Here is a 27183-nt window from a genome sequence, read left to right as displayed (position 1 = left end):
TAAATAAACATTAAAAAAATGTTTCTAAACTTGCCAGGAGACTCACTCCACAGCCAGCATTGAGAGCTACTTGGGTACAAGTTTCCAAAATAGGGGAGCTTGTTGAATGGCTTGATTGTCCCAGGCTGTATTCGAGGTCACTAAACCACTGTCCCGGCAGGGCCTGGGGACCTGCCTTTAATTAGAGGATAGAGCACATTTGGGAGACACTGCCCTATTGGGCCCGTGGCTGGGGCCAGGCCCTGAACTCAACCTGCCTGGCATTCAAATGAGAAAGCAGGTGCTTCTGAGTCATTCAGGGGGCACTGCAAACCACCCCCTGCTACAGCTTTGCCCACACTGCGGGAAGACAAGGGCCACGCTTCACCGCTGCTGGGCGCCCTGGAGGACGCTCGCTCAGTCACCACGCCGAGGGCACGTTTTCAGCACCCGGGGTGGGGAAATGCTGGAAGGAAAGGGGCAGTGAGGGCTGCCCGCCCCTCTCTGAGCCCTCACGTCCCCTCTCTCACCCTAGGTCCTTCGGGGTCGTTCTCTGGGAGATCGCCACGCTGGCCGAGCAGCCGTACCAGGGCTTGTCCAACGAGCAAGTGCTTCGCTTCGTCATGGAGGGCGGCCTTCTGGACAAGCCGGACAACTGCCCCGACATGCTGTACGTACGCCTGGGCCCCTGATGCCCTCCCTCAGATTCCCCTCCTCGATGACCCTTCCTGGGTCACCCGAGATGGGTGGTTCTGAGAGCCAGTCTCTGCGGCCCGGCAGGTGGAGATGAGGGGGCGGGGTGCAGTTTGGAAGGAGGTTATCCTGATGGAAGGACCCTGGGCCTTTGCGGAGCCACCTTAGGTTCACCGCGTCTCCCTTAATCTTTTAGTCCTGTTTTGCACCTGGGGTCTCAGGCCAGACATCTCCGGGAAGTATTTGACCAAAGCGATCCACGCAGAGTTTAAGAAAAAGTGGGGGAGGGGGCAACAACACGGCACTGGTTGCTCTTAAGCCAAATCCCGGAGCCTCTTGCAGCCTTCGGCACGACTCCTCTGGCACCACGTAGGGCAAACCTCAGGCCTCTTCCCACCGCGTGCCGCCTCCACCGTGGCGCACCCCCCCCCCCAGGTTTCCTCTCTGCTGAGTGCTGACCAAAGTCATTAGCTGTGAAAGCAACACGCTTTCTGGGGCTTCACCCCGTGACCCATGGGGACCGGGAATGTGGTTCAGCTGGCCTGCCAGGAGGCCCTGACACAGCCCCGGGGGTGCACAGCTTTGTGCGCTGGCAGATTCATCACCTCAAACCGCTTCTTTTTAACAGCAACAACAAGAACATTCTGCTTTTTGTTCCTGAGGTTTGTCCGATGATGGGAGGGTGTCCGTGATCCCTCCTGGACCTCGCTGCTCAGCGTCCTTAGTCGCGCTCCTTGTTGGCGCAGGTCAGAGCTGTCGAGGGCAAGAGGGCCTCACTGTCCACAGGAGGAACGAGTCAGATGAGGCTGTGAAGGTGTTCTGTGGTTGGGTCATTGGGTGCAGGGCAGGAGCAGGGAGAGAGTGTGGACTTGTTTTCCACGTAGACGTTAAGGCAGGGCTCAGAGAGTCTTCTGGATCCCAATGGGTAGAGGTAGGCTACCACTCATGCCTCAGGACCAGTTCCGGAATTTTCCAGAAGTGTTCTTCAGGACAGGTGTGGCTTCACATTGGGAGCAACCCCAGAGGAGATGTCAGGCCGTCTCTGTGTCTGTGTGGAAGACCCCCCCCCCACAGATATGCCACCTGCACGCGCACCAGGCCCCCAGCGAGCAGGGGCCCCAGGCCAGGCCTCAGGGTGGTGGGTTTGCCACTATGAGTCTGATACCACGTCCGCTGGGGACCAGGGAAACTGGCCTCGACAGTCCTGAAACCTTTGCTCCTTTGAGTCTCTCACAGTTTCCTTGGGTCAGGACTCTGGACACGGGTGTGCCGGCCCCTTGGCTCAGTCTCATCAGCCCGAAATCCAGACGTAGCCCGGGGGTGCCAGCATCTGAGGCTCTGGGCCTCCGGCAGGACTCATGCCTAGGGCTGCAGAACCGCCGGCCTTCCGGAGGATGGGTCTTCTCCCACCAGAGTGGCTTACTTCTTCAGGGCCAGCAACAGAATCTCGGCTGCTTTTACCATTCGTTTTAGCTGATTAAGCCACATCCAGCCCAGATCATCTCCCTGCTGGTTAACTCAGAGTCAGCTGATAAGAAAACTCCATAACGAGGTGAAACCCCATCATCTTTCTTAGTCTGACCCACATTCAGGTGAGGGGTTATACAGGGCGTTGACCCCAGGGGCAGGAATCTGGGGGAGCATCTTAGAATCGGACTACCACAGCTTGGGAAGCAGAAACCACTGTCCATCAACAAACCAGGGTTTTGTGTATTTTTTCTGAAGCACTTTGTTGCTACCAAAACTGAATCCACGTCGATGTGGTAGGCCTTGTTCCCATGGCTCTGACCATGCGGCTGTAGGACCTCTGGGCTGGGGGACTTGGTGCGGCACCCCGTGCTTCTGGAGTGCATTAGCTGAGCCTTATGCTTCCTAACTGCTGCTTCTCAATGTTTGTTCAGCTGAAGCCCAGGGATAGCTGGTATGGAATTAAGAAAGAGGACCCAAGACTGCCATAGGGGAAGCAGCATTCTGGCATCTGCGTGTGTGTGTGTGTGTGTGTGTGTGTGTGTGTGTGTGTGTGTGTTGAGGGTGGGGGAGCCCCCTGATCATTTCAGCCCGGGGCTGGACTAGGAAGCCTGCATGGGCCTGGACATGGGGTGCAGAGTAGACCCACCAATGACAGGAGGCCCCATTTCTCAGAGGGCCGTGTATATGGGGCAGGGAGGGGGGATGGGGTTTCCCAGATCCCTCAAGAACCTTCCCAGTTAGCCTCTTCAGGTTTCAGAACCCAAAGTTAGAAGAGACTCAAAAAGTCACTTAGTACATGTTTATTAAGTTGCATTTATATTAAATAGGTACATAATAATACACATTAATTTACATGTATACATATATATATATATAAAGAGAGAGAGAGAGGCAGGGCGAGAGGGAGGGACAGAGAGAGAGAGAGAGCACACAAACAGGGGAGAGGGGCAAAGAAAGAGAAGGAGGAGAATCCCAAGCAGGCTTTGCAAGCATGGATCCCGACCGGGGACTTGAACTCACAAACCCGTGAGATCATGACCTGAGCCAAAACCAAGAGTCGGACACTTAACCAACTGAGCCACCCAGGCGCCCCTCACATTTTTTCCCTAGCATGGAAACGCTTCCTCTGTGCACCTGTATTAGTTTTTTACACAGTGGGTCATTATCCCAAACCCAACAATGAGCATTTACCATCTCATGGAGTTTCTGAAGGCCTGGAACCTGGGAGCGGCTTAGCGGGATGGCTCTGGCTCAGGGTCTCTCACGAGGCTCCAGTCATCAGAAGGCTTGACTAGGGCCGGGACCCACTTGCAAGTGGCATGCAGCTGGCTTCTCCAAGCAGGGCTTGACAAACTTACCTCTAGAAAAACAGATAGGAAGTGTTCTCAGCTCTGTGGTCTCATACGATCTCATTTTGCAAATGCAGTCACAGATACCACGTGAATGAGTGCGGCTGTGCTCCTGTAAAACTTTACTTGGGGATACTGAGATTTGAATTTCACATAATTTTCATGTCACAGAATATTCTTATTTTGATTTTTTTTCAACCATTTACAAATATAAAAACCATTCTTAGCTCAGAGGCCTCACCAAAAAAATTGGACAGTAGGCTAGTTTTGGGCCATGGGCCTGTAGCTTGCCCGAGAGCAAAGGACTCCAGAGCGGAGCAGATGCCACAGTGTCCTTCATGGCCAAACCTCAGGGGTGGTCCTCTGTGATGTGGGAGGAGATTACGGGAGGCATGAACCCCAGGAGGTGGGGATCACTGCGGGCTGGGTACCACACCCCACTGACTCCCAGGTTGCCTCACAGGTGACCGTTCTCCATGAACAGTGTGGTCACTGTATTCTTATCAGCTCATTATAAGAAAAATCTTCCTTCAGAGAAAAAAAAAAAAATCTCAGTAATGGAGTATAAGGAGTGCTGCCTGCTGAGTTTGCATCCGAGGGTCTGGTGCCAGAATAGAGGCTGATGCTGGGGCTGGTGGTGGTGTAGGAAGCTTAGCCACAGTCCGAGAAAGCAGGTGTCGGTTTTGTTCGTGTGGTTTGGGGTAGCGGGAGGAGAGGTTTTATTTTTGAGCTGTCTCTTTGACTCGGAGAAACGGCCTCTGAGAAACTTGTGGGACTCCCTAAAGTTGATCCACCTCCCGGTGACTGGAGTTTTGGTATTAATTTAATATGCCTGGGAAGCAGCCCACCTGCCATGGGAAAGGCGGTAGACTTCCTGTTCCCAGCATAGAGTGACAAGGAAATTCACATGGAGAGGTTACTCTTGGATATTACGTGTTTAATTCCGGAGGCATTTCTGCTTTGCCCTCCAGAACCCCCCTGGCAAATTGTTCTCCCTCCAAAGAAAACAACAGAATGGAAGGAGGTTAGCTGATGGCGCAGGGAGTGTCCGTGTTGTTCTGAATTTATTGATGAGCTTAGGTAAAGAAGAAGTGTTCTGGGAGAGGGGTTCTTTTGTTACGGGGCACAAAAGAGCAGACTCCCGTTTCTGCCAGAGGAGAGGAACGTCACTGAGCTCCTGGGCGTTGCCCAAAAGCCCTGCTGGGCGCCCGGGTGGGAAAGAAACCACTTCCACTGTGTGGCTCCAGAGGTGTGAGCGGGCACCAGTAGGGTAACCTGGGGGCTGGCGTGCAGCGGCTGTGGGGGGTGGGGGGCTTCGGTTCAGCAGCAGCGTCTTGGTGGTAACTACAAGCAGGTGGGATGGTCTCCTCTGGAGCAGCCAAGAATCCCTCTCCCCTCAACCGCGCAGAGCACTTAGGCTTTAAATCGACGACAAAGCCTGTCCTTAACCTTCTCTTAAGCTCTCATTTCTGTACCGCCACCGTGAGTGTCCTTGAGCCCCTGTATCTGCGTGCCGACCACTGACGTCCCAGAGACAGGGCTGCGAGGCGAGGCCCCAGCTTTCAGAAGCTGGGTGGCAGAAGGACCGGGTTGTAATGCTGCAGGAGAGGGCTCGAGCAGAGGTGCAGCGAGCTGTAAGCCCTGGGCCAAGAAGACATATCTTTTTCGGTAAAACTTCCACGGTGTCACAGGTCCAGATCCTTGCCAGGGCAGTGCTCAGTATATACAACGCAGGAAAGAATTGGAACTTTTTAGCCCAGAGAGTCACGAACTCACAGAGGAGACTGAAACACATTCAGGGGACTCTGGTGGTTCTTGTAGTCTTTGAACATGGTTTTCCCCCTTGCTGTGATCCTGTGCTGGTTGTGTGGGAATAGGGTGCTTGAGTAGAATCCAAACAGTCAGGAAGGGCCATTGGTGCGTGCTTGGCCTCGCAACTACAGCCCGTCCCGTGGTACCTGGGCCCTGAGTCTGGTCTCAGTCCAAAGCCAGAGTGACATGGGGCAAGGCGACGGGGCAGGCCTGCCGTCCCACTGGCGGGCGCCGCTGAGAAGTGGCTCATAAGACAATCCTGGCTGTTCTAGGCTGCCAGGAGGAGGTGAAGGAGGGGTGTGCCAAGCCCTGCAGGGCCTTTCTAGAATCTGGTCTTTGTTGCATCGGTTGGGTTGTCACGGGGCCGAGGCTGGGCTGCCTCTCACACCTGGGTTTGTGATCACCACCAGCGTGCATGCAGCAGGGCCTAGAGGAAGGTGGCGATCCTGCGGCCCCCTGTGTGCAGGATGGGAGGGGTCGGGACAGTTGTCCCTCTTCCCTCACACCGCCTCCTCGGATCACACTTGCCTCTGTGAAGCGGCTTCACAGCAGGGCAGCGGCCCCCTTTGGTCCTGTTCCTGCCCCAGGTGGAGGGTCTGCACATCCCCTCACCCCCCACGAGGGGGCCTTGGGTAAAGCACTGCTCCAGAGCGGACTAGTTCTAAAACGTGCCTTTAAAAAAATGTTTTTTAATGTTTATTTATTTTTGAGAGAGCGAGCAGGGGAGGGGCAGAGAGAGGGGGAAAACATGTGCCTTTTTAAAGAAGAGTTTTATCAGCTCATAAATCCTTCTAGAGTCTACTGGAAAGTTTTCTTGTGGAGATAGTGTAAACAAGGTCTTGAGTCCTACAGAGTAAGAAAGACTTCCTTTTATGGGCAGCCCTGGAAGGCTTTAAGAGAGGCATCACATGGTTTGTTTGTGCTGATGTCACTCCAGTCACTGGTGGCACCTCTCAGCACCTCCCCCCCTCCCCCTGGCCACAGGGGCACTGAGCCAGGGCACATCACATGTTCTTGGCCTTGGCTGCGCTTCTATTCAGGGACGAGTCAGCCAGCCAGAGAGGAAATCACAGCCGAGCCACAGAGAGGGGTTTCGAGTATTTATGGCCCCATTTGTTGGGGGTGGGAGGTGGGAAGGGAGTCCTTTCTCTTGGGCAGCAATGGGAGGTAAGGGAAGGCAGGCTTGTGTGCCACGTGACCCCAGGCAGGAGCTGTCACACGGTGACTATGAGGACAGGAACGGCTCTCCTAGGGGGACCATGGTTTCCCTTGTTGAGGTGGAGAAAATTCCTTTTCCTGAGGTAGGTGGTTTTCAAAGCACAACCATACTCTTTCGCAGAGAATGCTATCCTGCTCCCGCCTCACCAGTTTGGGGACCTTGGACAAATTATTTACTCTCTTGGTGTTTCTGCTGCTTCATCTACAAAATGGGGACACGTTACAATGCACCTACTTCTAGGACTTGAGAGGATTCAAGCAGTTCACACACACAAAACCCCGCCTGCCCGACACCCTGTGTGTTACTGGGTGCATTAACCAAAGGTTAGCCCTGCCACATGGTTAGCGGCGTGGCCAAGGCGAAAAATCTGGTCTTCGTATTTTGTCCACATCTTTTTCTGCTAGAGCACGAGTGGTAAACGTTTTCCATAAAGGGCCACACGGCCAGTATCTTGGGCTTCTAGGCCAGGCAGTCTCTGTTCCAGCTACTCACCTAGCAGGTGTCCCTTGAAAGCAGCCACAGACATATGTGAACAGATGGGTGTGGCTGGTCCAGTACAACATAATCTGCAAAAACTGATTTCTAAAACCCGGCAGCAACACAGGCAGAAAGACTCTCTCAGGCTCCCACCCTCCCTGCAGGTCACGTACTCTTCCCTCCCGGACCGGACCGGACACCTTTCCCCCCAGGACTTCCAAGGTAGCTTGGCCAGGTTGGCTTAGGGCTTTGTCTTTGCAGACTGGTCTCCGTGCCCCCTGGGCTTCTTCCCTGGGGCCAAAAGAGCAAGTGGTCAGTCAAGCCTTCCATTTAGCCGTTTTTATTGAAAAGTGTCTTCTTTAGTCAGAAGTTTTTTTTTTTTCAATATATGAAATTTATTGTCAAATTGGTTTCCATACAACACCCAGTGCTCATCCCAAAAGATGCCCTCCTCAATACCCATCACCCACCCTCCCCTCCCTTCCACCCCCCATCAACCTTCAGTTCTCAGTTTTTAAGTGTCTCTTATACTTTGGCTCTCTCCCACTCTAACCTCTTTTTTTTTTTTCTTCCCCTCCCCCACGGGTTTCTGTTAAGTTTCTCAGGATCCACATTAAGAGTGAAAACATGTGGTATCTGTCTTTCTCAGTATGGCTTATTTCACTTAGCATAACATTCTCCAGTTCCAACCACGTTGCTACAAAGGGCCATATTTCATTCTTTCTCATTGCCACGTAGTACTCCATTGTGTATATAAACCGCAATTTCTTTATCCATTCATCAGTTGATGGACATTTAGGCTCTTTCCATAATTTGGCTATTGTTGAAAGTGCTGCTATAAACATGGGGGTACAAATGTCCCTATGCATCAGCACTCCTGTCTCTCTTGGGTAAATTCCTAGCAGTGCTACTGCTGGGTCATAGGGTAGGTCTATTTTTAATTTTTTGAGGAACCTCCACGCTGTTTTCCAGAGCGGCTGCACCAATTTGCATTCCCACCAACAGTGCAAGAGGGTTCCTGTTTCTCCACATCCTCTCCAGCATCTATAGTCTCCTGATTTGTTCATTTTGGCCACTCTGACTTAGCCAGAAGTTTTAAAAATTGTTTTAATGTTTATTTTTGAGAGACAGAGCGTGAGCAGAGGAGGGGCAGAGAGAGAGAGGGAGACAGAATCGGAAGCAGGCTCCAGGCTCTGAGCTGTCAGCACAGCACCACATGTGGGGCTCGAACCCACAGACTGTGAGATCATGAGCTTAACCGCTTAATGCCCCTCTTTAGCCAGAAGTTTTAAAACAAACAGAGAATGGTATCTTCTGGCAAGAACAGTAATGGAAGGGAAGGCTCTTCTGTGCCAAGCTCACGCGAGAAAGGGCCGCCCGCCAACCCCTCCTCAGAACCATAGCCTCCTCTGGCTCTGTGGCCAGCCTGGATGTCAGTCACCCTCCTGTTTGCTCCCAAGGTCCACTCAGCTGGGTCTCTCTGCATTCTGGGTTCATAAGAAGTACGCCCTCCTCCCCTGGTCATCCTGAACCCTTGTCCAAGCCCAGGCCTCCCCTGGGTCCAGGCTGCTGGCTGTACCACAACACCGTCCCTCCTTCTTCCTTGTGCAGCCTCCTGCTCTCCGGCGGGGGGTGGGGGACGGCCACCTCCTGTGGTCCACTGGACTCTGAAGGCTTCACAGAGGTTTGCGGCCCAAGTGCCACCGTGGTCCAGCTGGTGAGACCCGGCACAGGCTTCATACCATGTTCTTTGCCCGCCCCCTTGCCTAGGCAGGGCCCCTCGCACCTTCCCGCCTTGTCGGCATCTGGCTACACGTCTTCATAGGACTCTGATTCATTTGGCTCAGCCTGGACCCGAGGCCAGAGCCCGGGTGGTGGGGCAGGCAGCAGGCAGCCTGGGCGGCGCTAGACCGGGACCTCAGACCCTAGATGCACGCTCCTTCTGTCTTGTGGCCTTCCCCCCTCACTGCCAGCCGTGCCCGGCCCCAGGCCCCAGAAAGAAGCTTAGAAATTGCATAGGTGGCACGAAAGGGAGGGTCACTGTCGGGATAGCTGTGATCGCTCCTAAGCCTTTTTTTTTTTTTTTAAGTTTATTTTTATTTATTTTGAGAGAGTCCAAGCAGGGAAGGGCAGAAAGAGAGCAGGGGGAGAGAGAGAGAGAGAGAGAGAGAGAGAGAGAGAAAGAGAATCCCAAGCACGTTCCACACTGTCAGCACAGAGCCCAATGCGGGGCTGGAACTCGCAAACTATGAGACTGTGACCTGAGCTGAAGTCGCACATTTAACCGACTGAGCCACCTAGGCACCCCTCTTTAGCCAGAACTTTTAAAACAAAACAGAGAATAGAATCTTCTGGTGACAACAATAACAGAAGGGAAGCAGTGGAAGTCAAGAGTCAGATGCTCGACCAACTGAGCCACCCAGGTGCCCCCATTCTTAAGCCTTATTAGTGAGAAACCAGAGGCTTCCTGCACTCTAATTCTGGAATTAATGTTTCACTGGTGGCTCCAAGAGACACTTCAGATAGGACGCTCTGTAGGTTTTTGTTTGTATTTTTATTTCTTAGCACTGTCCCCATAACACCTGTCATGCCAGACTCTGTGTAAACCTAGATTTGTCCTCAGGAAATGAGAGGTTGGGTTTTGGCCCCGGGGAGGGTCCTGGGTCCCCGGAGCGAAAGCGGCGTGGGGCCAGTCGGGTCGTCAAGAGAGAAGTGGCCCAGCTGCCTCCCTGCTCTCAGTGCCCGCGCGTGGGGGGAGGCCACAGCAGGTGGCCCCGGAGCCACCGTTCGCGGCCGGGCCCACCGTCTGTCTGTCTCCGCCTCAGGTTTGAACTGATGCGCATGTGCTGGCAGTACAACCCCAAGATGAGGCCTTCCTTCCTGGAGATCATCAGCAGCATCAAGGACGAGATGGAACCCGGCTTCCGGGAGGTCTCCTTCTACTACAGCGAGGAGAACAAGCCGCCCGAGCCGGAGGAGCTGGATTTGGAGCCGGAGGACATGGAGAGCGTCCCCCTGGACCCCTCCGCCTCCTCGTCCTCCCTGCCGCTGCCCGACAGACACTCAGGACACAAGGCCGAGAACGGCCCAGGCCCCGGCGTGCTGGTTCTCCGAGCCAGCTTCGACGAGAGACAGCCTTACGCGCACATGAACGGGGGACGCAAGAACGAGAGGGCCTTGCCTCTGCCCCAGTCTTCGACCTGCTGATCCTCGGATCCCGGATCCCGTGCAAACAGTAACGTGTGTGCACGCTCGGCGGCGGGTGGGGGGAGAGAGTTTTAACAATCTATTCACAGCCTCCTGTACCTCAGTGGATCTTCAGAACTGCCATTGCTGCCCACGGGAGACGGCTTCTCTGCAGTAAACACATTTGGGATGTTCCTTTTTTCAATATGCAAGCAGCTTTTTATTTCCCTACCCGAACCCTTAACTGACATGGGCCTTTAAGAACCTTAATGACAACACTTAATAGCAACAGAACACTTGAGAATCGAGTCTCCTCACTCTTTCCCGGTCTCTCCTCTCATTATCTGTCTCCCTCCCTCTCCCCCCCGCCCCTTCTCTCTCTCTCTCTCTCTCTCTCTCTCTCTCACCTTTCTCTTTCTTTCTGCTTCATGATAGAAAAACATTTGCCGCAACCCCAGCTGGGACGCCCTTTTGATCAGATTGAGGAAATGGCTGTCCCTCCCTGCGGCCCCCACCCCCATTGCCCCTGTACACACCTGCCTGTCACCGTAGGTCTTTATAAACAAAACAAAACAAAACACCTTGAGACGGGATTTTTTTAACTGTATCTTTAACCTTTTTAGGGACATAACGAGATTTAAAAAGGGCCATCATTCATTCAAGGTTGTCACCATCTTAATGCTGCCAAATTCTGCCAAAACCCTGAACTTCCTCCCTCACGACCCCCCGCACTTATCTCCTTGTTTCCCGAGGCATGGGGCGAGCATGGTATCTAGTCACGTCATTTAAGAGCCACGTGGATGATGCACTCCATCTGGTCGCCCCTGGCGTTCTTTTCAAGTCTTACGTTCACACAGGTCTGATCGCTTTCTGACTAGGCTATTGTTTGGGGGGAAGTGGACAGGATGGGATTTTCTCTCGGTGGAGACTGGGAGAAGTTGAACCCGGCTTCCCTGCCCCTCTCCCCCACCCCCACCTGCTAGCCCCCCGGAATTGTGGAGGAAACAGGCCCTGTCGTGAGCCTGGAAGACAGGCTTTGAGTCAAGGTCATCCACGTGCCAGTCTCCTGTCCCCCCCGCCCTTGGCCCCCCGCTCCCGGCCCCCAGGACACAGATGGGAAGGGGTTTCCAGGGACTCAGCCCAACTGTTTATGCAGGTTTGCAAGGAAAAGAAATTCAAACACCACCACAACAGTAAGAAGCAAAGCAGTAAATGGATTCAAGCATTCTAAGCTTTGTTGACATTTTCTCTGTTACTAGGACTTCTTCATGGGTCTTACAGTTCTATGTTAGACCATGAAACATTTGCATACACATCGTCTTTAATGTCACTTTTATAACTTTTTTACGGTTCAGATATTCATCTATACGTCTGTACAGAAAAAAAAAAAAGCTGCTATTTTTTTTGTCCTTTATCTTTGTGGATTTAATCTATGAAAACCTTCAGGTCTACCCTCCTTCCCTCTCTGCTCACTCCAAGAAACTTCTTATGCTTTGTACTAGAGTGCGTGACTTTCTTCCTCTCTTCCCAGTAATCGATACTTCTCGAACATAATTTGCCATGAACTGTTTGATGCCTTTTTTATAAATACGCCCTCCCCTCCCCGCTCCCCCTGCCCGTTAGTTACGTTCTCACCCGTAGGCTGTGTGGGCACGAGGCTGGCGAGGGAGGCAGCGCCCCCCACCCCCCACCCGGCCTGCTCTCTCACCGCGCTGGAGTCTGTTACAGTGCAAGACATGACGCAAACTCAGGTCAGAAAACAAAAGGTTAAATACGTCGCACGTCCTCGTTCAGTGTTTCTAGTCGCGTTGTTGGACAGTCTCACCTTCACTTTCCCTCACCTTCGTTTTGGTTGTGACACACATATCTCTATTTTTTTAATTACTGGGTACAACAGCAGTTTGAACTGCAGACGCTAGGCATTTGGATTACTTTTTTTTTTTTTTTTATGGATATTTAATCCTTCCATCCCATGAAAAACAGCTGCTGAGTCCAAGGGTGCAGCGGAGCGGGGTCCGGCAGGCCCCTCCATGGCCTCCGCCACCACCCTCCAGACCCACCTACCTGTCTCCAGAACCAGAAACTCCCTGGGGGGCCTCCCGGGCACTGGCGGGGAGGGAGCCACGGGGGTGGCCTCCTCAGGGCGTCAGCCAGCCCCCCACCCCCACCCCCTCCAGGGTGCAGGGCCGGAGGGGTCGGGCATGCATGGGCACCATGGTGGCCGATGGCCCTGGAGCCCGGTGCGCTCCCCGGGGGGGGTGGGGTGGGCAGGGCAGGGGAGGGACCAGAGCCCTGGCGCTGGCTCGCTTCTCCTCGGCCAGGAATCCCAGTCCTCGGGGCCCGGGGGTCTTGTTTTGTTTAGTTTTTAGCACTTCTCACCAGAGTGATGACAGCACCCGAGTTGCTTCTGGGATGGAAATGTTTCAATTACGAGGAGGAACAAAGCTAAAGTCTGATGGTTGCTAGTCGTGACGAGATGAAACACGAGAAAGCAAGCATGTCGTGCTTTTTCTGGTCAGTACCTTAAGTCCTGCAACGTTCTCTAGCCTCTGCCCCATGGTTTTTCTCCCTTAAGAAAAAAAAATGAGAAAAAGAAAAAAAGTTAAGAAGGTATTCTATGTAGGAGTTTTAATTTATTTTGTGATACCAGTTTCAATCACTGTAGAGAAGCCCCCAGTGATGAATTTAAATACTGAGGAAAGGGTTTTGTGTGCGTGTGCGTGTGCGTGTGCGTGTGTGTGTGTGTGTAAGACAGGACAGTTTTCGGGTTTCTTTTGGTTTTTTGGTTTTGTTTTCGTGTTTTGGTTTTGGTTTTCAAACATTTATCTACCTCACTCTTCTTTTTTATATGTGTATATATACAGAAGAATACATATCCCATCTCTCAGCACCTGACAATATGCCGTTGATATCGGTAACCTCATCCACACCACAGGCCGAGCACATGAGGCAGGGAGAGGCCAGGAGGCTGTATTCGGGGGGTCGAAGCAACACTAACCCGCCTCTGCGCTCATTTCAGACAGCTTGCCTTTCTCCCAGATGTCTCGTTTCTTTCTCCTCCTCCTCCTCCTCGCTTGGTCTCCTAAGAGGTTCCTCCTTAGGATTCCCTTCCTGGCGGGCGGGGGGAGGCCGACCGGCTGTCCCAGGCCGTCACTGAAACGGACTTTGCGCAGAGTGAATGACACACAGATTGTCATCCGGAAGAGCGCTCGTTTTGCAGGTTTTGAGGACAGGGAGCACCGCGGGGGGGGCAGTCAGTCTCTGGGCGTAACCGCACCTGTACGCGTGCGGTGTCCGGGTCTCGGGCCGCTGCTCTGGCCGCCGAGGCCCAGGCCTGCGCCGGTTCAGTTCGGTGGTGCGGCCACATCAGCGCTTTGAGCCCCTGGCCCGCCAGGCCTCCTGCCCGAGAAAGCAGGCCTTCCTGCACTTGAGGATGCACGCGGGAGAAAAGCTCCCCCCCCCCCGCCCCGCCCCCCCCCCCCAGACTGTTCCTCCACCTCACCCTCCTCTCTTCCTCCCCCCGGGGAAAACAGAGACCAAACCTGCGGGCTGGAAGGGGCTGGCGGTCGGCGCCCGGCCTTCTCCCCGGGTGGCACTGCCTCCCGCCCGGGGCCTCACCTCCATCCCATCACCTGCTGCTCCCGGGCGGACGGCGCGCTGCCCGCTTCCAGACGCTGCTCTCGCAGGCACCGGTGATCCTCTCTGGGAGACGCGGTGGCGGTTTTCCCGAAGGGCGGTGGCTCCTTTCAGATCCCGCACCGCAGTTCCGTCCTGCGAGCACACTACTCTCTTTCCCCAGCCCCCTGGCATCTTAAGGTCACTGAGAAATACTGTCGGATCAGGGTTTTCTTCTTCCGCACTGTAGGTGACCCCTGGGAATAGTAGCCTCTCCTCTTTTGCACAAACCTACCGGTTTCCACAACTGGATTTCTACAGATCATTCAGCTGGTTCTAAGGGTTTTGTTTCAACTGTCCTCGAGTTGTTGGTGTCCTTCTGTCTTTGTTTTACGTAGGTGGTTTCTCTTTAAGTAGAAAGAAAACAGTAATAGCGTAGTGCCCATCCTAACGAAAGCTTCAGAGACACTTAAATAAAAGAAAATTTTGCTTGCGTGACGGTGCAGTCATTTTACTGGACCAAACCACCCACCTTGACTTTACCAAGGCATCATCTGTCCACAGTTCTAGCCTCATTTTATGCTGATTTTCCCACCTCTTCTTGATTTTTCTCTTTCGTATGCTCCACATAATTTAATCAAGCTGCGTTGTGGCATTTTTCCACGCAACCTCCTCCTGACAGCAGCTCACGCTGCTTGAAGTGACGTGAACCACTGAGGCACATCATGGAATTGATGTGAGCATTAAAACGTTAGCACACACAGCCCTTCCCCGAGGCAGCAGGAGCTGGCGTGTTCTGGAGACACTGTCGAACGTCAGCCGTGTGATGCCCAGACCACTCCAGCTCTCCTTTGTGGGATGTCGTGACGTTTGACACACAGTTGGAATGAGCTTCCTCCTTGGAAGATGGAAGACCGTGTTCGTGGCCGGCAGCGGCCTCTCCTTCCAACCTGTCTCTTAGGACTTGGGACGACATTTCAATGGTAGGAAAAGTGGCTTGGTAAAATTAAAAAAAAAAAAAAAAAAAGTGGTGACTGTGGAACTACCCGACGGCAAAATGCTTGGCGTGAGGTGTGGTGTGTTTTGGTCGGGATAACAGATTTCCGAGCCGAGTATGATGCCAAATTCTAGGCCAGTCTGTCCCACCAAAGCCTCTTTCTCAGCGGCTCACCTCCGTTGGTGGGTGGCTGTGCGTGATGCAGGCTGCTGTTGTGGCAAGGTCACACTATAGTTAGATCGGTGAGAAGGCTAGGATGCTTGGCCCAAGGTCCTCAGCTGTCACTGCCGGGTCCTCCCGGGGTGGCCAGTGTCAAAGGCAACTCCTTTCCAAAACATAGGCACCCTCCGGTTGACAGTAATGCTCCACAGTATGCCTTGGCCCATTCCAGCAGTCCCAGAAACGCATTTAAGGTTTGGGGTTCTTTTGTTACTGTTACTTCTGTGTTTGTCGGCTGTTTTTGTCATTGTTGTTGTTTTTGTTTTGTTTTTTTAATTTCCTGGGCTAAGCAGCATTGGGCGATACGGACCAGATCCACTCTCTAAGCACCAGTGATGAAAGTCAAACTTTCTTCCTCCCCTCTGACTAGTCGGTGGCACAAATGAGAACTTCAAGAGAGGATGTTGTGTAGATTGAACCTCTGTTGCCAGAGATGCTGAAGATACAGACCTTGGACAGGCCAGAGGGTTTCATTTTGGGCGTCCGGCTTAGATGGCTAGTTGGTCATTTAGAGAAAAAGGAGATGAACACCCCTTGAGGGTGGGATGATCAGGCAGCGGGAAACCACCGTACCAGGGTCATGACGTGACATGGAGCAGAGTGGCGAGCAGAAGGGTACAGGGCTAGCAAGAAGTGTGGGCCACGTTTTGAACTTGATGGTTTCTGACGGTATCAGACCACATCAAGGCGCAACAGTCATCCAAGGGCATTTGGTTTCAACAAATAAACCTGACATCCTACTTTGGAAACGGTCGTTGCAGTTAAGTGAGATCGTTCAAGAATGCGAACTGCATCACAACGGTCGGTTGTCAGTTCTGGGGCATGACTTTAGGGTTTTGTTTTACTTTGTTATGCAAGAACATAATGATCACTCATCTGTACGTCCACGTTTGTGTGTGTCCACATCTTTCTGGTAAACATTGTTTTAATTAGTCACTCATTAGTGTTTTCAATAGGGCTCTTAAGTCCAGTAGATTACGGGTAGTCAGTTGACGAAGATCTGGTTTACAAGAACTAATTAAATGTTTCATTGCATTTTTGTAAGAACATAGAATAATTTTATAAAATGTTTGTAGTTTATAATTGCCGAAAATAATTTAAAGACACTTTTTTTCTCTGTGTGTGCAAATGTGTGTTTGTGATCCATTTTTTAGGACACCTGTTTACTAGCTAGCTTTACAATATGCCAAAAAAAAAAAAAAAGTTTTTGTTTTTGTTTTTTTTCCCCCTGACCCAGGCCGTTGGTTCACCCTCTTTTCCCCCATGCTTTGTGCCCTAGTTTATAACAAAGGAATGATGATGATTTAAGAAGTAGTTCTGTATCTTCAGTATCTTGGTCTTCCAGAACCCTCTGGTTGGGAAGGGGATCATCTTTCACTGGTCATTTCCCTTTGGAGTGTAAGACTGAAGGAGCCTCATTGGCCAAGCACCCAGCAGAGGCGTTGCAGCCCAGCGGTGGCCCTGGCACTCCTGAGCGTCTGGTTTGGTTGGTCGGGCCGTCACCGTGGGCATGCAGTGCCTGGAGAGGGAAGGACCTGATGGCGCGGTGATCACAGCATGCAGACTTATCACGCTAATGATGATAACTCTGTGCGCACAGGCCGTTTGCTTACATGCCTCATATCGTGATTAGCGCTTTGTTCTAACAAGGAAGAGACCCTATTTCTTTTCTTTAAGGCAGAACACCGAAGATACATTTTTCCAGTCCAAAACAAGTCCTTTTGCGTAAAAAGTACACACACACACACACACAAAAATGTGTTTAAGTCGGACTCCATTTCCTCTCGCTCCCAATGGATTATTGGCCATGTCTACACTACTCCACAAAATCTCCATCGTTAGAAACATCTGGATGTTTTGCACTACATGGGAGAAAGGTCCAGAAACAATTGGTTTTTTGTTTTCAACTGTTCATTCAGATATTTGGCGTTGCATACACACACCCACAGGTGGAACAGGTGCTTGGCGAAAACACCTGTCTGCTTTCTAAGCCAGTGAGGTTGAGGTGAGAGGTTTGCCAGCGTGTCTACCTCTGGGGCAAAGAGAAAAAAGAATCAAACCAGAAGGCGCAATGGAATGGATGCATCGCAAATAACCCATTTTCTGAGTTTTCTTGTTTAAAAAAAGTTTTTTAAAAAAGTATAAAAAAAGGTAATAACATGGCCAATTTGTTACATAAAATGACTTTCTGTGTATAAATTATTCCTAAAAAAAAATCCTCTGTTTATATAAAAAAAATCAGTAGATGAAAAAAATTTCAAAATGTTTTTGTATATTCTGTTGTAAGAATTTATTCCTGTTACTGCGATATACTCTGGATTCTTTACATTATGAAAAAAAAAAAAGAAACTTTGTCTATTTTGAATGGCTGAAGCTAAGGCAACTTTAGTTTCTCTTACTCTGCTTTTTTCTAGTAGTTAAAGTACTACATGGTTTAAGTTAAATAAAAAGAATTCTGTATGCATTTTTGGTCTCTGATTTCGTTCCCCTCCCTTTCTGGAAGAGTCCCCACGCTTCTGAGGCAGGGGAGCTGAGCTACGTGTGGCATGTGTGTGTTCACACATGTCGCTTGGAGGTGTTCTGCGTGAAGGCTTTGCTTTATTTCTGACAGCTGAGTCTTTGCAGCATGCAAATTGCTGAAGACGGAAGCTCTTCTCCCTCCCTCCATTAAATCAGCTAGCAGAAAATTTGAATACATAAGATAGAGAAATCTGTACTTCGTTTTTGACTGATCCGTAGACTTTTCGTGTACCTTCCACTGACAAAAGTTAGGCCGAGCCAGGTTTGCCCTCGGGTGACTCTGGGACGAAGGACTCCAACTTCGCATTTCCCTGTCCTTGTTGGTACCTCGTGACCAGCATACCTTGTCAGGAGGCATGTGAGACCCAAGCAGGCCCACACGGGGGTGTGGCCCCCTGGCGGTGTTCAAAATGTTACTTTCTAGCTGATGACCTTGGCCTGTCCCGGGGCCTCTACAATCTGGGCTTCCTCCCCCCCACCCCAGGGTGGCGGGGGGGGGGGGGGGGGCGGAGGATGGCTATAGTAAGAAATGTGAATATATGTTCAAAGGCAACAAGCTGTAAGTGTTCTGGAATCAGACCAGAAATGCATAGGCACATCAGGCAAGCTGAGCATTTCACGAAACTTCGATCGTAAGAAACTACACTCCAGAAACAAGGTCAGACACCGTGTAAAGGGCAGGGTAGCAAGGTGCGGGCAGCAGAGGTCAAAGGCCACGGTTATTTCAGATCCGATGAGTCGTACAAATACTTGGACCTAAAAACAAAAGGCCTTTCTCAAAGAGAGGGCTGTCTGACGCTCTTGGTGTGGCCCCAGGGTTTCTGCTCACCCCTGGCACTCGGACCGTCAGTAGCCCGATGAGTACAGGCAGACGCACTTCCGAGGCACGGGCGGGGATGTGGGCTGCCGTGGGGACACAGGACCCAGGCGTGGCGCTCCCACGATCCCCGGCCGATCAGCTCGCGCTCCCAGCTTGTGGCGGCGCCTTCCGCGCCCGTCCTCAGCTGGAAGCGGCAGCAGTGTCTTCTCAGGGTGAAGGTGCTGCGTCTTTACAAACGTTAGAGCCTCTCCCCACCGCGCCACTTCTTAAAGAGCACAGATCCCGCGGGGCTATTTCTGTACTTCCCCGGCGGGTCCAGCCACAAGCCCAGATTCTGCAAGGTTGGGGGGGGGGAGGGGAGGGGGCGCTCACACATCCGTTCTCTCATCAGATATTCACGACTCTGCAAAGGAAGGACTTTACTCTTCTTCGGATGAGCAAACATACAGACGTGCCGGAGACCCGCCCCCCCCCCCCCCCCCCCAGCTATTAACCCCTAGACCAACCCAGGGTTCAACCTGTTTAAGCTGGGTCAGCTCTCGGACTCAGAACCGCCAGGTAACAGCCCCAAGTAAACAGGCCCCAGGATGTACCGACAGGGGGATGTGAGTGGGCCCTCTGGGATTCTCCCTGAGGAACATCAGAGGTCACACAGGGGGAGATGATGGGGACGGTCATCAAGAGGGAGCTCTGGGCCTCCCAACTGGCTGACATCTAAAAATTTATAAAACATGCATCGCCTGGTGCCAAGCAGTCTGAAATGACCCTGAGGCTGGGTCCCGAGGCCCCCTGCTTGCCCGGGCCTGAGACAGAAGCTACAGGGGGTGGAGGGTGGGCACGGGGCTCTGGGTAGCAGGTGTTTGCCTACAAATACGGAAGGCTCTCCACTTTAGCAACCAGTGCGGCCGGACCCACGCGTGTGCATGCTGGCTGTACCATCCTGCTTGGCTGCCTTTGATCTGCTACAATGTGACTCTGAACTGGTTTATGTCAAACAACCGAGTTTCATTTGCAAAAGGGGTCCTGTAAAGTCTGTTCCAAAGGCACAAGTGTGCTAGAGAGCTAATGATCAAACAAGCAAGGCCCGCCCAGTTCCTCTGTTATTAAGCTGCAAATGCTTTTTCTTATGGTGAAGGAATCTGGATACTAAGTGAATAATGCTTTTTTTTTAAGGTAATTAAATGAAAGTGATAGGGAGCACAACAAGGAACAAGAAATTTCCCAGACCTTAGCCACCTTCAACCCCTTCCTCCAAAAAAAACAATGTATCTCGTTGGATATCTGCCCCTAGCAAACACAAGATAAAACCTTGCTTTGAGCAGCTTGGCACAAGACCCAGTGCCAAGTGTTTGCCCAAAGGCAACATGATAGCTGAGAAGGGGAGATTCTGCTTCTAAAAAGTAAGTATAACACCCATTGTGGCAGAGAAGCCAAACCTAGCTATTCTCCTTTAAGACCAGACACTAAAGGGGTGCCTGGGTGGCTCAGTAGGTTAAGCATCCGACTTCAGCTCAGGTCATGATCTCGCAGTCCATGAGTTCGCGCCCCACATGGGGCTCTGTGCTGACAGTTCAGAGCCTAGAGCCTGCTTCAGATTCTGTGTCTCCCTCTCTCTGCCCCTCCTCTGTTCGTGCTCTCTCTCTCTCAAAAATAAATAAACATTAAAAGAAAAAAATTTTTCATGGCTAAAGGGTAAATTTTATCCTGTGCATGAAAACACAATTTTTTTTAAAGACATTAGAAAAAGAAAAACCAAACACTAGAGACCCAGTGGCTCAGAAGCTGCACCCAGCACCTGGAGGCATGAGCTGGGCGGCCAGGAATGGGGTACCCAGCAGCAGCTACACCTGTGTTTCCCCACGGCCAGCTGGTCACAGATCACCCCGTCACACGCAGCTCTGCCAAACAGGTCTGCGGTTTTAGCAATCCGGGCAGGATCACACAGGCCCGCTGCACAGTCTTTTTAAGAGGGAAAAAAAAATTACTAGGATTTCATTTTATTGTCATGAAAACCGTAACTGAAGCTAGTTAATCCCTTGTGAAATGTCTGCCTTTCAGAGTGTTCTTCTTTCTTCTGACAATAAAATAACCCTTTGTGATTTCGTTGGGCTAATTTAGAGCTTTTTCCCTCTGTGTAAACTGTTTTACAAGCCATTTTTAAAAAGTCTCTCAAAGCACAGTTGAACTCTGCACACGGGATTGAAACATTTAATTTTCTCTAAAGGAGCAGTCCCCCCATCGGTTCCCCGGGGCTGGAATCACTGAGGTTGAGTTTTCTGCAAACCGGGCTTTGAGCTCGGGCTTTCTCATCTGGTCCAGCACGTCCTGGGAGCCAACAGGATAATGGAGGCACGCGGGCGAGGGCCGTGCGCCCATTCCCATGATGCAAAGACAGGTAGCAGGTGTAATCACAGACGTATCTGCAACCACACAAAGTGCCACCATACTCCTGGCGCGGGCCTCTTACCCCAGGGCAACGTAAGCAAAAGGGCCTCCGCAGCACCCCCAAAGCCTGAGGGGGGTAGGCTGCCACCCAGGAAGACTTCGGTTTTGTTCTTCTGCCTCAGAAAGCGCACGTGGCTGGGAGTGAGCCGGGAAGAGACTGACTCTTGGTCTCACCGTCCCACGACCATCAAGTGGCCAGGCCCGGGAAGGGACCAGATTTTGAAAACGACTAGTCCCAAACCCCTTTTCCCCTAGGAACCCCTCTCTTTCGTGTCTGCACTGAGCCACTTCTTCATTCATTCTCTTGTGGGCGGGGGGGGGGGGTGAACTATCCACTGCGGGTCAGAGTTCGCAGGAACAAGGTAAATCAACCTGTGTGGGGGGCTGAATCAGAATAGTTAACTCACAACTCGGGCCACAAGAAATAAAAACAAAGCATCCACAGACTTTAGTGGCTCTCGAAACACGCCTTCCCATCTCTTCTCTAGCAAGGCACCAAAGGCCCGGATGGAGGGAGGGGGGGTTTGAACCGAGACCCCGGGGGGTGGGGTGGGGGGGGGGCGAGATGACCACGCGCTGGTCTGCACCGCGTGAGCAAGTGGCCGCTGCACGGCACAGGATGGCCTCCCGGTGGGGAAGGGGGACGACCCGGGAGGGGGGCTGGTCATACGGCCGCGCGTCCTCCCCACCCGCCCGGGGAACGACCCCGCCGCGCGCACCTGCCTGCATTGCGAGAGTAGACCACCTGCGCGCCCTCCACCGCCACCAGCTTGCTGAGTGCCCTCGTGCTGACCCCGGACGCGATCACTTCCGGGCCATCCGGAAGGCCCTCGCCGCGAGCGCGGGCCTGAAGCCCCGGATGTCGGCATCCCAGGAACCTCGGTTCTTGGCGCGCTGTTCCAGAACGATGGCCTTGGCGGAGGCGTCCAGCTCTATGTGCACGACAAGCTGCAGAAGCACAAGGGGGGGCCGAGAGCGTAGGGAACCCGAGGCCTGCTCTGCCTTCCCGGATGTAGCTGAAGGGCCAAGCCGAGGGAGAACCAGCCCCGGGCCCAAAGCAGCTCCAACCCCACATCTGGCCGGCACAACCTCCGGGATTCCCCGCCGACCGCCCCTCATGAATGTGCTGGAATGAAAAACAGCCGGATAGAAACCCATGCGGCATTTCATTTAACTGCTTTTATATGTCCAAATATTCTGGCAGGAAAACGTATTCCCTTCTTTGCCCCCCGGCGGGTGGCTAAGGCTCGCACAGGAGAAGCTTCCCATTTCTGGAGAATCTTCCAGCTCTTTTATGAAACCCTAATAAAGGAAGTTAGTAACAATGCACTAAAATATTGTCAGGGTTTTTTGAGCTGATTATTTTTCCTCTTTGAAAAAATAGCTGCAGAGCATTTTATCCACACACCTGAGTCTTAACGGCTTGGTGCTGCACGTTGTGTTGATCCCATCATCGGAGCTTCCTGTTTTGTGGACGTTTGTACAGTTTTGTCCATTTTGGGGAGTTTTTCATATAACTCTATTCGGATTTAAAAAAAAAAAAAAAAGGCTGGGCGTCATGAAGATGAGACCTCCCTCCGCCTCTCTTCCAGTCCCAAAAGGTCCTCGCCCCCGCCCCCTCCCCCCTTCCCCCTCCCCCCCCTTCACCTCACAGCCCACCTGCCCTGTCTGGGCATGGCCGGGACCCAACCCAAGGGCCCCTCTGTTAGGTGGAAACTGTCTTTGAGTCACAGCAAGGAATAAAGATTCCCTTTATTTTCCTCCTTCTCTCTCTCCAGAATATTCTTCCAAGACCTACTCTGTGTTTCAGCTTCAACTCTTGCAGACACACCCAGAACCTTAGAAAATCGGCTAGGACCTCACTGGGGGGAGCGTGGGGGCGGAGTGCACCTCCACCAGCCACTCTAGAACCAGGGTCCCGGGGTTCACAGCTCCGGGGCCCCATCTCCTCATCATCCCAGCCCCACCGACTCCCCAGCCACCATTTCCTTGCGGTTGAAGGTCTTCCCAGATTCTGGTGACCCTCTGCGTCACTTCCCTGTAATCTACAGGCCTCTGAAGAACCCGCAGCCCCACCTCCCTGCGACTGTTCGGGCCCAGCTTGGACAGCTCGCGCAGAAAGAGGCAGGTAGACTCCCCTTCCTTGATGCAGGGCCGGGGAGAGTCCCTGAAAAGCTAACACTTGGGTCATTGATTCTATTCCCTGGGGCCTTTTTATTTTTTTTAAGTTTATCTTTTGAGAGAGAGGGAGAGAGCAGGGAGGGGCAGAGAGAGAGAGAAGGAGAGAGAGAGTCCTAAGCAGGCTCTGCACTGTCACCTCAGAGCCCTATGTGGAGCTGGAACTCATGAACCCTGAGATTGTGACCTGAGCCCAAATCAAGAGTCAGACGTTTAGCCGACTGCGCCCCCCAGGCGCCCCTCCAAGGGGCCTTCTGTGGGCCTGGACCCTGCCCTCAAGGAGCTCACCTGGTGGCAGGGGCCCGCAGGGGAATCACAGTTCCTGCCCCTTAAGGCCCCAGGAGGCCTCGCCAGTCACGATGTGAGTACCCCAGAGGCTCATCTGACCCAGCCTGTGGGTTAGGAGCCCGTTCACGAAAGGGATGCAGGGAAGGTGTAGGGGGACAGATGAAGACAAGCCGGATGAAGGAGCTAGGGAAGGGTGTGCCGGGCAGAGGGAGCTTCGGGGGCACAGAGGAGCACGAGAGCCTGAGCCTTGGGGAAGCACGGGGCGACTTGGCGCAGGGCAGTGGGCGTGGGGCAGCGACAGCCTTCTCCCGTGTGTCCTGCACCAGGATACTTAGCGCCCCTGGACTCCGATCGGAGCGCTGACTGCCTGCAGCACGCCCAGGCATTTTGACAAGTAAGCCACCACCACCAGTGGTGTATCAGGGAGCACTGCCCGTGGGGAAGGGTGGGAACAGAAGCTAGAAAAGTCTGTGGAAGCCAGACTGAGCGCTCAGCCAGAGGCTGGACTTGAAGCAAAAGGAAGCCATCAAAGGATCGTGCACAAAGCGCTAATGGGTCAGAGCTTCCCCCTAAGAGGACGGAGGGAGAAGTGGGCCGGAGGGCATCCTGACGTTGACTTGGGACCTGCTGACTTTGAAGGGGGAGAACCCGGTCCCTTGGTTCCGTGTGTCTGGAGCTCACAGAGAGGATTCTGGGAAGACAGTGGCCTGTCAGGGCTGCAGAGGCATGGGTTTAGGCTAGATCCAGACAGAGTGAGGGGTGGGGGGCAGGGAGAGGAAAGAAGGGCCGTGGGGAAGACCCAGGGTCAGGGAGCACTCTCCTCACAGGCAGGAGTCTGGAAGGAAGAGAGCCAGGAGAGTGAAACCTCAGGCACGTGCAGTTCACTGTCAGTAGACGTTGAATCAGGAGCCTAAAGGCCAAGTCCTTTTCCTGCTCCGGGACCTGTGCTAATCACCAAGATGGTTTCGGATTAGCGCCTGTGTTTCTCCTGACTCCCTCCCCTGGCATTTCCCGACATCCAGGAGCATGCATCCCGGGATGGAGATGGCCGTCCGGGGGCCAGGCCTGCCCAAAGGTCACAGACGGGACATCCGGGGCCCTGACCTGGGCTGCGGAGGAGACGGGCAGGAGTGATGTGCCCCGCTGGAGGGCTGCCTCCGCTGCGCTCCCTGAGGACGGCACTCCTGGCCAACTTTTGGTGTCTCAGGTCCGTCCCCGACCAGCTCAGCCTTCCTAAGGGGTTCTGTCCCGCCCACCGGACACCCACCCGGAAGCCCAGGTCCCTCGACCGGCTCAAGCTTGCTCTCTTCCAAAAGTGCCAAGATCACATCCCCATTTGGGGCCCGAAGGGAGAATTCATTCATTTGCCTGATTCTGGTGGTGGGAGGCGGGGAAGGAGGGCCGGGTCACGCGGGGCAGTGCCCGGAGGGCCATGGAAGAAGCAGGCCGGCATTCCAGGGGCCAGACAGACCGAGGGGTTCCAGTTCTCGTGTCACCGTCTGGGCCCCCGTCCTGTAGGGAACGAGCGAGACGTGAGCACTGAGGTCGCACAGGGCCCCGGCCCCTCCGGATGCTCCCAGAGCAGGGAGCGGGGGCTGGACGGCATCACTCCGGGGTCACCTTTGCCTTTGTCACGAGGGTGAGGAGGCCGTGGCTTGGCTCCCGGGCTGCTTCTCAGAACCCAGTCATCTGCGAAGAACCGGTTTCTTCTACTCGGTGGGGCTCCCGTGGGGTCTGGCTCTGAGCAAAGGCTACGGAGGAGCCCCCAAACCAAATGAGGTTGCCTGGGACTCTGCCTTCAGGGCTGTCCCCCGCAAAGGCTGCTGTAGTTCAGTTGTCCGCAGAAACGTCGATTAATTACGCGTAGTAAGCCTGAGAAGACGCGGTTTCCCGAGGGACGGGGCGTCCACCCTGAGCCGGGCAGGCCCCGTCAAGCCCAGCACCCACCCGCCTCACAGAGGAAGGCTACTCTGCTTCCGGGCTGGCCCACACAAGCCCAGACCAAAGCGGGCCACAGCAGGAGCCCCCTCGTCCCCCACCACCACCTCAGCGTTTCCTCTCCACCCACCCCAAGCCAGCTGAGAGGAGAGGAGAGAGGAAAGCCTCCAGACGTTTTCTAGGTCTTCCGCTGCGGCCTGGGCCCCGGGACCGGCTTCGGGGAGCTTCCTCACGTGACCTTCCCGTGGCTGTCCTAACTAAGCGCCACAACCTGGGTGCCTTGGAACCAAACTCGATCACCCGCACCTGCAGAAAAGAAGTCCAAAGTCAAGGTGTCGACAGGGCCATGCTCCCTCTGAGCCTCTAGGGGAAGGATCCCACCTGTTTCTTCCAGCTTCCAGAAGCCCCCGGGGCAGCCCTCGGCCTATGCGCTATGTCTCCGGTCTCCACGTCGTCTTCCCTCCGTGCACGTCTGTCTCCGAGTCCAGATCCCCCGTTTTATAAGGACGCTGAACCCATAACACTGTCTGAGACCGGGCTTTCCAGAAGGCTGATGGCATGGCTCTCGCCAAAGCAGAAAGCGCCGGGAGGCCAACCTGGAGCTCTCCTTGGAATTCACAGAGCCGGTGCGGGATGGAGGGCATTCGACGTTGCGCTTGACATCTTGATGTTCTTTATTTATCTGAAAAACGATTCCCAGGGGATTAAAGCGCCCTGCTTCTGCTCATCCGGTGTTTCCTTTCCAGCTCCCAGCCGGATGCCCAAACGCACTTGACGACGGGCCGGCACTGGCACGCATCCCTGGATTCCAGCGGAACTCCTGGGCCAGGGCCGGACTCCAGAACCAGCCCCGTGAAAACCGCAGCACAGGAAGCGCGGACATGTACTTCAGGTGGAAAAACCACAGGTGTCACAAGCTGCCTCACGTCAGCTCAGGTCACTTTTTGCCAGCAAGCAAATTAAGAGAAACTTCGAATATGTGGAGATACCAGCATTGCACATGAGGGATTCTGGACCATTATAAACTGGCACTTGGTCACGTATCGCCTTGGAATTACTCTCCAGGTCTCCCTGGGGGTATTTTCTCTTTCTTTTTTTATGATTTTTTAAATGTTTGTTTATTTTTGAGAGAGAGAGAGGGAGACGCAGAATCCGAAGCAGGCTCCAAACTCTGAGCTGTCAGCACAGAGCCCGACTTGGGGCTCGAACTCACAAACCGCGAGATCGTGACCTGAGCCGAAGTCGGCAGCTTAACCGACGGAGCCACCCAGGCGCCCCTGTATTTTCTCCTTCTAACTAGAATGTCACCCTTTTCCTCTTTCTCTCCACTGTTGTCCTGACAAGAGAAGAGCCTGCCGCTTGGGAGGTCTGCCCTGTCACCAGCGACTCTTCTAAGGTGCAGCCAGCCTCCCCGGCCAGGAGGTGACCACTGCCATCCACGCCGGGGCCGGAAGTCTTGAGGCTTTTGGGGCCCTTCGAGCCGGGGCTGGGGGAGACAACTAAAGCCAACAGACACCCCCTGCAGAGGACAGAGGACAGAGAGGAGAGGGACTCTTCCTCCAGAGCCTGCAGACCTCGCCTGGCCCCTGGCCCAGCTGCTTGGACAGCCCTGGAAGGACCACAGCCATCCTGAGGTCACCAGGACAGGGCGGGGATTGGGGGAGGGCCATAGTAGTGTAGGAGGGTGCTATGGACTGAAATGTGTCCCCAGCAAAACTCATCTGCTGAAGCCCTAAGCCCCGATGCGATGGTATTTGCAGATGAGGCGTCTGGGGGTGCTTAGGTTTAGACGAGGTCAGCAGGGTGGGGGCCCCAGGATGGGATTAGTGCCCTCGTAAGAAGAGGGAGAGAGGCCAACGCCCTTCTTTCTCTGCCGTGTGAGGACACAGACAGAAAGTGGCCATCTGCAGGCCAGGTGGAGGGTTGTCACCAGGATGCGAATCTGCCAGCACCTTGATCTCAGACTTCCCAGTCCCCG

The 27183-nt window shown here is 53.5% G+C and overlaps 1 protein-coding gene across 3 annotated transcripts in view; it reads left to right on the top strand.

Moving 5' to 3' along the window:
* IGF1R (insulin like growth factor 1 receptor) overlaps positions 1-11683 on the top strand; it is a 303217-nt gene extending 291534 nt beyond the window's left edge. For all 3 annotated transcript variants that reach the window (XM_030317480.1, XM_030317482.1, XM_030317481.1), the window contains 2 exons: positions 515-649; positions 9825-11683. In XM_030317480.1, the coding sequence (XP_030173340.1) occupies positions 515-649; positions 9825-10206 (517 nt within the window). In that variant the 3' untranslated portion in view covers positions 10207-11683. The remainder of the gene's footprint in view (positions 1-514; positions 650-9824) is intronic.
* The last annotated feature ends 15500 nt before the right edge of the window (positions 11684-27183 follow it).

Source organism: Lynx canadensis, chromosome B3 (genome assembly GCF_007474595.2).
Source record: "Lynx canadensis isolate LIC74 chromosome B3, mLynCan4.pri.v2, whole genome shotgun sequence".
NCBI lineage: Eukaryota > Metazoa > Chordata > Mammalia > Carnivora > Felidae > Lynx > Lynx canadensis.
The sequence above is the reverse complement of the archived record's forward strand: the minus strand, read 5'-3'. Positions and strand labels throughout refer to the sequence as shown.